At 45.0% G+C, this 9262-nt stretch overlaps 4 protein-coding genes across 4 annotated transcripts; all 4 read right to left on the reverse strand.

The window, feature by feature from the left end:
• Nucleotides 1-5: 5 nt before the first annotated feature.
• CYBJADRAFT_172475 (uncharacterized protein) lies at nucleotides 6-3323 on the reverse strand (the record flags this gene model as incomplete). Its single annotated transcript, XM_020216343.1, has 1 exon — nucleotides 6-3323. The coding sequence occupies one exon, from the start codon at nucleotides 3321-3323 to the stop codon at nucleotides 6-8; it is 3318 nt and encodes a 1105-aa protein (XP_020071536.1).
• Nucleotides 3324-3531: 208 nt separating this feature from the next.
• Nucleotides 3532-3924, reverse strand: CYBJADRAFT_161912 (uncharacterized protein; the record flags this gene model as incomplete). The annotated part of the gene is made up of 1 exon (XM_020213648.1): nucleotides 3532-3924. The coding sequence occupies one exon, from the start codon at nucleotides 3922-3924 to the stop codon at nucleotides 3532-3534; it is 393 nt and encodes a 130-aa protein (XP_020071537.1).
• A 368-nt stretch (nucleotides 3925-4292) lies between these two features.
• Nucleotides 4293-6806, reverse strand: PMT2 (dolichyl-phosphate-mannose-protein mannosyltransferase PMT2). Its single transcript, XM_020214792.1, has one exon. It carries the CDS (start codon nucleotides 6737-6739, stop codon nucleotides 4454-4456), a length of 2286 nt encoding a protein of 761 aa, XP_020071538.1. The 5' UTR covers nucleotides 6740-6806; the 3' UTR covers nucleotides 4293-4453.
• Nucleotides 6807-6964: 158 nt separating this feature from the next.
• CYBJADRAFT_138033 (uncharacterized protein) lies at nucleotides 6965-9135 on the reverse strand. The gene has a single exon (XM_020213156.1). It carries the CDS (start codon nucleotides 9090-9092, stop codon nucleotides 7290-7292), a length of 1803 nt encoding a protein of 600 aa, XP_020071539.1. The 5' UTR covers nucleotides 9093-9135; the 3' UTR covers nucleotides 6965-7289.
• Nucleotides 9136-9262: the final 127 nt, after the last annotated feature.

The following is a 9262-nucleotide window of genomic DNA, read 5'->3' on the forward strand; positions in this document are numbered from 1 at the left end:
GGGAATCATGTCCTCTTAGGGTGTATAAAAAAACACTTACTACCATACGGACACCAGTTGTTATATTTGATACAAGTCCTCGTGTACTTCGAGCAATCAAAGGGCGAAGTTAGACGAACATGCGAACGAACATCGTGGCATCTCAGTTCGTATTTCTCAGGTGAAATACAACGTTGTCTCTCTTCTTGAGTAAGTCCCTGGGGATAAGCAGCACATTCCAAACCATCAACATAGGCGATATCTTCACCATCGAGAGGTGAAAGTGAAGACGAAGACGAAGACGAGAACCACGGATGTGAATGCAACGATTTCCGCGGTGGATCAATACGATATTCATGAGTACGGTATCGTGACCTTGACTGTGGATGTGGCGGTGGCAGTTCACCGGATCTAGAATGTGCAGCAGTGAATATTCCCGTGTTGACAAAGGAATGCTTGTTGATCGTATTTTCTAAGTCCAACGCAGCACTTTGTCTATTTGAAGCACTGAACAAATCATCCGGATCATATCCATCGTCCACTTCATCTTCGCGTTCTCTGTAGTCATCCTTCTTTGCCTCACCGGTTGGAGCAACTGTAGTCTTTTCGAGATGTTCAATGCTCACGCTAGGTTTGTCCTTCACCAAAGCATCAGAAGTTTTATTACTTGTGACAGCATCGGTATCATCATGACTTTTCAAGTGTGAATCCGCTAAGGAGTCCTCATCGGTATTGTTACGACTCTGCAGGTGTGAATTCACTAGAGAGTCGCCATCCGCAAGGATAGACATAAGCTCATCATCTGATTCATTTTCCTCGTTTCTTTCTAAGGTCTGTGTTTGGTGAGCTGATGTATTGGATGGCTTGATTATTCCAGTAGAAGAGGAGTGTCCCTGTTTCTGCACTTTCCAAGGTCTCTCTAAAGTCCCTGATCTCTTTACAGGTGGTGATTCTGATTTTTCCAATTGAGGCATAACCACATCCTCAGAGTGTTGTGCAACTGGAACAGAGACAGATTGTCCAATGTCTGGTGAATAAGACTCTTTGCCGTCAAGAGCAGCGTTATTCTTGTGATTGAAGTATTTCACTGCAGTGATTAGTTTCTCATTTTGTTCAAATGGGGAAAATCTGCTTTCATATGAATTTGGTCTCGCTACAGAATCAGTATCATCAGTTAACAGCAGAGGTTTGGTGCCACCTCTAACAACAGAGACGGTCTGTCTTTCAAAATCGTTAGTTTCGTCAAAGTTGATACGGCGAGGGGTTCTCCATTCAACGTCACTTTCGACGCATTGAATTCCGTTCATATTTTTTAATATCTGGCCTTCAGAATGTTCCATATCCTTCACCATCGATGAACCACGTGTGCTGTGAGAAGTCTCCAAATCCATAGGTATCTCCTTGATCTGTACCAGTTCATCATCATCTTTAAATGTCACACGGGTCTTGGACCTTGGTTTTGTACTGGAAGCTTTCTTGAGAATGGATCTCAAACCGTTATCATTTGAAGAGGAAAGATTAACAGGGTTAGCAGTGGATGATACATCTCTAGTTTGCTCTTCTTCTATTGGAGTAGAAGATGAAACAGTAGTTTCAGCACTTGGTGAAATCCTCTTCTTCTGCTGTCCAGTCAAATATGACACTATGGAGAATTTCAATGGGGTATTCTTTTGCGGTGCAGGTACAAGATTTGTTGGAGAAGAAGATGTTTTTGGTACGGAAGGACTTGGCTTCGATATGTTAGCAACAGCCACAGTAGAGGGAGTGGAGCTATTAGTAGAAGGTTCATTTGTAGTTTTGTCCTTCAGACCCTGCTGCTTGTTAAGCTCTTTCTCTCTCTTCTGGGATGCAACAATCAAGTTTTGAATACTAGTCTTCCACTCCGGACATCTCTTCATCATTGTCTTCAACACGTCCATCAACTTAGTAAGCACGAGTTGCTCGGTGATCATATCCAAAGAGGACAAGAATCTTAGATAGAGTGAATTGTTCGTAGTGGTCTTATTTCTCAAATCAAATCTGATCCAATTACCAAGTCTTTTCATTGAATTCATCTCCAATCCAATTGCACTCATGGCTTCTTTCTTATTTCGGAAGCAATCGAGTACACTCTCCAAAATAGTGGTACGAAGATCGAAATCAGTGCCGTAATGGTCCTTGTTAACTCTTGACATCAACAAAGACACAACTTTAGAAATCTCTTTTGGACTTTTCTTTACTTGTTGATGGATAATGCCAGAAACGAATCTCTTTGCCTGATCAAAGGTTATCAACTTTTCTTCGATAGACATCAACATGTCATCTCTCTCATTATCCGAATAGAAACGATACTTTCCCACTGGTATAGGTAAGTTTTGTATCAATTTCTTTGCCTCTTTCTCAACTGCTTCGTGGCCTTTCAACACACGAATCTTATCAAGGTAAGCATTCAGTGCTGGAGTCAGTTGCGAATAACCTGACACCGCTTTCAACTCCTTGGGGTTTGGTTTTCTCTTTGCAGACGACTCAACACTTGGAGATCTTGGCCTCTTTAAGGTACTTGCCTGTTCTTTCTTTTCCCTTTGGAGAGTAATAGCAGCAGCAGTATTATTGGCAGTAACAGTACTAACAGCAGGGGCAATAACAACAGGGGCAGCAGCAACAGTGGCTTTCAGCTTACCATCTGAACCGGAAACTTTTCGCTTCAAAGGTTCAATAGCATCTGCTCCAGTAAAGGAAGTTGGAGGATTTGTAGGTGACGAGTTGGACGCTGCAATTGACGTTGCAACTTCAACAGGGATAGTCATCATACCTGATCCTCTCTCCTTTGAAGCTTTAGCCGCAAGAGTACTTTCGGCCCTGGACTTTGGCTCAGTTCCAGCTGATTCACGTAGAACAGTGTTCTTGCCTTTTACCTCCACATTCACATTCAGGTTCCCATTCTCTTGGGCACCTTGGCGTCCAACACATGGAAGAATGGAGCCAAACGACTCCTTGAAACCATCACCACATCTCTCTGTTATGATGCCAATGCTCTGTGGATGACGACGAATCTCATTCAACAAGCCCAGCACACAGTTATCACGCTTTGCTAGCATCTGTGCGTGGACTGCGTGCAACTGGGTATATCCAGGGTCACCATAACGATACTGTGAGAGCTGCTTGGAAGCCATCGATACAAGCTCAGATATCTCACAGTATAAGTTCAACATCTCCTCCAAATTCATCCCATTGTAGTTTGACAATGTTTCGAAAGCGTGTGTCGCCGTGGGAACTGCCCGTGGCACCGATTCATCACCTCCATTCATCACCATCGGGTCTGTTGAAATCATGGAGTACAAACGGTCCTGTGACCTGTGCAACATGACCAAAGTTCGTCAGATACAAGGATAAAATCTACGTCGATGTATCGTTCTCGTTGCTTTGGAAAGGCGCGCGCTTTTAAACAAAATCGGAAAATACGCCCCAGCGGTGACTTGTTTCCACTCTAAGGGGTGAACTAGGTATATATAAAAAGTGGTGATAATAAAACAAGACAGCTTTTTAGAGGATGGGTAAACAAACACGAGGACCTCACAAGTATCCAACGGGAAAGTTCTCTCTGTCTCTGTCTGTGTTGCGGTAAACAAGGAGCAAAAGCAAAAATGGAATGGATTTGTATGTCACTTCCTTCTTCCTCCGTCGTCTTCTCCTACGTTGTTGTTGTTGTTGTTGTTGTTGTTGTTGTTTTGTCAAGTGGGCAAGAAAGACAAAATTTAACTCGTCCTTTTTGTGATCCTTTTTTGAGTGTCTGTACCAGCGCGGCATTAACCGGTGGCCGCATGAGGATGAATGTGGCGCGTACCATATTGTGAAGCTGGTGTTCGGATGTGGATTTGTCCAACCGCAGTGTATGTTGTATATCGATTGGTGTTGCAAGTACTGTACACCATTTATAACATTAATGGTGGCTAACTCGTGAGCCATGATGTCATGGAGAGTTGGCGATGTCTAACTCACCATTGCTGACTCAGATACAGAGTTTTGATACGTGATGATTACGTATTTGAGAAAATAGTACTAGGCCCATACACCATCAGCTCGACTTCATATATGGAGCTAGGGTCATCTCTAAACTCCCTTTATATACTAATAAACGGGATGATCTGTAGTGCCTCGATACTGTAAACGCGATTGGGGTCTTCGTGATCAGTTTGGATACTACCAAATAGATCAGGGAATTACCACTTCGTTACCACATCACCATAACATGTTTGGGTTCGAATCCTGTACCAAACGAATCAGTTCTCTAGACCGTAAATGTGGAAAGAAAATCTACTACAATGCTAACATTCCATCAACAAAACTCGTTCATTCTGTTTTTAAATATATACTTCTCTCTTTTGTTGCTTCTTTCTTCGTTCCTCATTCCTCTTTGTTTTATTTTGCATTGTTTTTTCTTCAACTTTGCAAACTTTTGTGGGTTCGTTTATGTATTCGATGATAAGGGAAAGACTCAGGCAATTCTCCATGTCTTGAGCCAGTTCAGGTACTCGTAATCTCTGGATGGACCTTCAAGACCAAACGAAATGTGTCTAAAGTACCAGAAAGTTCCAATGACAACAATATACCAAACGATGTAAATGGACCAATAGATTATAGTCTTCTTTGTGGTTTTACCTTCACGCAATGGTCTTGTAAAGTGCTCGAGGAGGAACACAAGGACAATCATAGCAAAGTACAAAGCCGGCAGGTAATGATGGACATAAGTGACTCTACCCATGATGATGAAAGGACAGAAGTGTAGTCCCCAGCCAAACATTGGATAGATACCACCCATGAGGAATGTGTTGAGCTTTTCAGAGTTTGGTTCGAAATCACGCTGCTGTCTTTGCCATCTCAACAAGTAGTACACCACCAAGATTGCAAAAACGATAACACCAACGGAAGACGTCCAGGTAGTTGCCGGGGAACCAAGGAGGAAATACTTTACGGTGTCATCACCCCAGCCACAGAGTCTAATACCAACGTTAAGAGTTGGCCATTGCCATGCCTGTGAAGCCAACATGTCTTCTTTGTCTTCATCCGGAACCAAAGCGTTGTTCGTGGCCATCATAGCCAAGTTCAGCTGGACAAAATCCTTAATGAAATTTGTCTTTGGCAATTTGAAATCTGGACCAGGTTCTGGCAAGTTAGGATTACGGTGCTCTTCAATGTTCCACCAGGTACGTTTATCACGAGCGAACGGATTTCTGGCACAGACAATTTCACTCTGATGGAAACCCCATGCTGGATAGGAGCTACCAGATTGCATCAAATAGCATCCCAACAATTGGTGTCTCAATCTAAACGAGGTCGTCAATGGGTGGACTCTCAACTTATCCTCGGAACCATACTGGTGCATAATTTCAATAACCCAGTTATCCTTTGGATCACCAATGTTGGCATCACCATAACAAGAAACTTCGTATTCGCTTTTACTCACTGGTGCAGCAACTTCGTGCGAATGCAAGTTACGACCAGTAGAGACGTGCATCAATCTAATTGGCATTTGATCAATGACGTACTCCATAATATCAGTAGTTTCGTTCCATGCATCTCTACCTCTTGGACGTTGGAAGTACCATTGGTTATTGCTATCCTTGTGGCCATAGGCAGTGACTTGTTGTTGCTTAGAGCCCTCTGGATAAACTTGGACGTGCGAATGAAGCAATGAGCCGCCTAATCCCTGGTTCTTTATAGTAACGTAGGAGTTACCCATTGCAACATCTCTTGGGCCACCACCGACGCTTGAACCTGCCAAGTTTGCTTGGAACAACGAGGACATCTTAGCATCACCTGTACCTGAACCACTCAGCAATTCGAAATGGATCTTAAAAGAGAGCATAAAGATCAAAGTTGGCACCACGATGAATGCTAAGATTCTTGCACCCCAATGTGCCGCGTATTTCTTGTTGCTGATTGACTTATCAGCCATCATGTTCCACAAGTCGACAACGGTGTAGATACCAACCAAAGATGTGACAAACAGTCCAACCATCTTCACAGAGCAGACACAACCGATGGAGATACCTGTCAGCAAGATCCATTTCCACCATTTACGTCCGAATGGCGCTTTTCTCTCGTTGTGGAATCTCACAAAGCAAAACATCGTGGCCACGGTGAAGAACATCAGCATGGAGTCCAGCAGAATGAATTTACCCAATGTCACATAAGAAGTGTCAAAGATCACCATCAGGGTGAATAGCCACACCGCTGGCGTGTTGAAACCGATACCTCTAGCGGTATAATACGCCAGTGGAACACAGAGCACACTGAACATCGCATTGAACAGTCTCATCTTGACAAAGTCGATATACTCCGGATACGCCTGTCCAGATGGGAAGTCCCAGGACCCGTTGTAGCCCGCAATGTAACCAGACAATCCCACCAGCATCTTACCCAGTGGAGGGTGCACGTCGTGGTAGAACTCATGGCGCAAGTAGTAAGACCCAAACTTACCAAAATGCGCCTCATCCCACACAACGTTCTTATTGGCCCCAATCTTGTAGCAACGCGTGATGAACCCAAGGATGGTGAACAAGATCGGCATCACAATCGCCTCAGCTTTGGCCAACGACGACTTGAGCTCGTCAACCTCGGCGGCAAGCTGTTTCTTCGAATCAACCACATCCTCACCCGCCGGCTCAGCGGTGGCCTCACGGGACGGAATCGTCTCATCGCCATCGCTTGCTGCTGGCGTCTTATTACGGAGACGAGAGGAGATGCCCTCGTCTCTGACTTTTGCACCAGAAGACGACATTTGTAAACAAGCTTTTGTGTCTCGTTGAGGGAAAGCAAATGAAGGTACAAAAGCGAAGTTTGAACACGTACACAAAAGTTGGTGGGAGGGTTTTTTCTTTGTTTGGCGTTGGAAGAAAACGTCGGGGCTTCAAACCTTTTTTTGGAAGGAAAGAAACACGCAAACACGCGTCTGTTTCTGAAAGCGGTAATTAGCGCGGATTACGTAAGGTATTATGTAATGGCTGCTTTGATGATGGTTTGCAGGGGCTGTGGTGTACGGATGTTTTCTTTGTTTGCCTGCGTCTCTTTCCCCTCGTTTCCCTTCGTTTCCATAGCAACGAAACGAGACAGATGCACATGGCACCGTGCAAGCGTATACGACTCCAACAATCACAGCTACACCATACTCAAAGGGCACAGAAAGAAAGGTATATGGTGCTCTCTGGAGCCCATATCTGCTACTGAGCTCTGCTAAACCTCGTGGATCCCATTAAACACCGTGTATTTCAAATCACTAACAAAACAATCACAGTCATCCTGATATATATTCATTCCAGGCCTGCTCTCTTCTACTCGACAAACTGCTCTGTTGGCTTGTCGTTCCACATTGGGTTCTTGATGGCCATCTTGTGCTTCACGTACAGTGGCTCCTGTCTCTGAACATTCTTTCTTCTGAGAACGTGCACTTTGAACTGGTCAATGATCTCCCTATGCTGGTAACGGGCGTGCTCCATCAAGGGCACATCAAACACCTCGTCAAGCTCCTCCAAGGTGAGTGCCTTTGTCTCTGGTAAGAAGTACAACACGAGGAAAAACCCGACAAAGTTCCAGCCAGCGTACCAACCAAAGGCTCCCTGTGGATGGAACGCATCTAGCATGGACGGCCAGGTGATGGCCAGCACAAAGTTCCAGAACCACAAGTTTCCGATGGCCAATGACGTTCCCAGAGTACGGACGTAGAGTGGGAAGCACTCCGCAGTGTAAGGGAAGGTCACGACACCGGAACCAAACGAGTAGAAGACGGTAAACAGGTAGATACCGAGACAAATAGACCCGATACGACCTTCTCTTTGGTCCTCAGGAATCCAGAATGAAAAGCCAGCGAGGAAAAGGAAAGCACCCATGAGAGGGAAGGTCAGCAACAACAGGAATCTTCTTCCAAAACGATCAATTGTGAAGAAGGCAGGGAGCGCACAGACTGTGTTCAAAGCACCAAACCCCAAGGAGGCACCAAGGGCATTGATCTCTGCAAAATCAGCTTGAACAAAGATGGAGGACGAATAGTATGCAATGACGTTGATTCCACAGAATTGCTGCATGAATGTAACAATGAATGCAGCGAGAGAAGCATTGCGATTTCTTCTCACCGTGAATAGTTCTTTCAAACGTTGTGAGGTTGGCATATCCATACCCTCCTCCTCTTGCAACAACACATACTGGTAAAACAAATCTCTTGCTGCGGTGATATCATGTTTTCTAATAGAACGCAGAGATTCCCAGGCATCTTTGTAGCGGCCTTTACCCATTAGCCAACGTGGTGATTCAGGACAGAATGGGATTTGGGCCAAAGCAAAGAACGCAGGTAACATTGCAGAGCCCAGCATGAGACGCCAGTTCAAGCCACCACCGACACCGTGGTCTGGAACGTAGTAGAAAGCAAGACAAAAGACATAGCCCAATGCGATCCCCATCGCAGTGAAGAACTGCCAAAGCATGGTGAGTGCACCACGAATAGCAGCAGGTGCAGCTTCCGATGAGTACACAGGAACAGTTGCTGATTTGGGACCAAGACCGAAGGCTCCTAAAACTGCTCTTGCTATGAACAAATGCCACCAGTGGCTATCGACAAAGCCTTGCCAGAAGCACGTAACACAAGATACAACACATGACCAGAAAATAACCCATTTACGACCAAACTTCTTGTTCAGAGGATCAGTGATAAAAGTGGAAACCACAGCGCAAAACAGGTATGGAGCACCATTGACCAAGCCTTCCAGCCAACGGGATCTCTCGTCTCCGTTCCCAATGCCCATGTATGCAGGGTAAAACAGAATAGCACCGTTAATGACAGACTCGTCAGCACCTTGGGTTGCTGCGCAGAGCGACACGGAAAGCACAATCTGCCATAACTTTGGAGGGATGTCCCATGGATGTGAGGTTTCTCTGAACAATGCCTCTTTCTCCTCGTGTGATAGGAATGCCAGCTTGTTGAAGGAGTTTGGTGCACGAGCCACTGCTGCACCTCTTGCAAACAACTCAGGGTCTAGATCATGCTTTTTCGCAAAGTTACGGCCCATATTCATAACCTGTTCTTGAGAGTACTGACTGAGGATGTTGTTGCCGTCATTCTCATCTCCGGTGGAGCTCGCCATCTCAGTGTCTTCTTGGAAGAGAGCACCACCTGAGAGTGGCAGCTTCTCCTTGTTAGCAGAACCTGCTGATGCGGTTCCACTGCTTTGTAATGATTCACGGTCACTTATTGCCATTTCTTAGTGCAAGTAAAAGCTGTAATTACACAATCAAGAAGAGAACAATGGAATGG

The sequence above is a fragment of the Cyberlindnera jadinii genome (assembly GCF_001661405.1).
Source record: "Cyberlindnera jadinii NRRL Y-1542 unplaced genomic scaffold CYBJAscaffold_4, whole genome shotgun sequence".
Classification (NCBI taxonomy): Eukaryota; Fungi; Ascomycota; class Saccharomycetes; order Phaffomycetales; family Wickerhamomycetaceae; genus Williopsis; species Williopsis jadinii.

What these genes read in the sequence shown, in the direction of transcription:
- CYBJADRAFT_138033 (XM_020213156.1), bottom strand. Translation starts at nt 9,092, where the DNA reads ATGGCGAGCTCCACCGGAGATGAGAATGACGGCAACAACATCCTCAGT.
- PMT2 (XM_020214792.1), bottom strand. Translation starts at nt 6,739, where the DNA reads ATGTCGTCTTCTGGTGCAAAAGTCAGAGACGAGGGCATCTCCTCTCGT.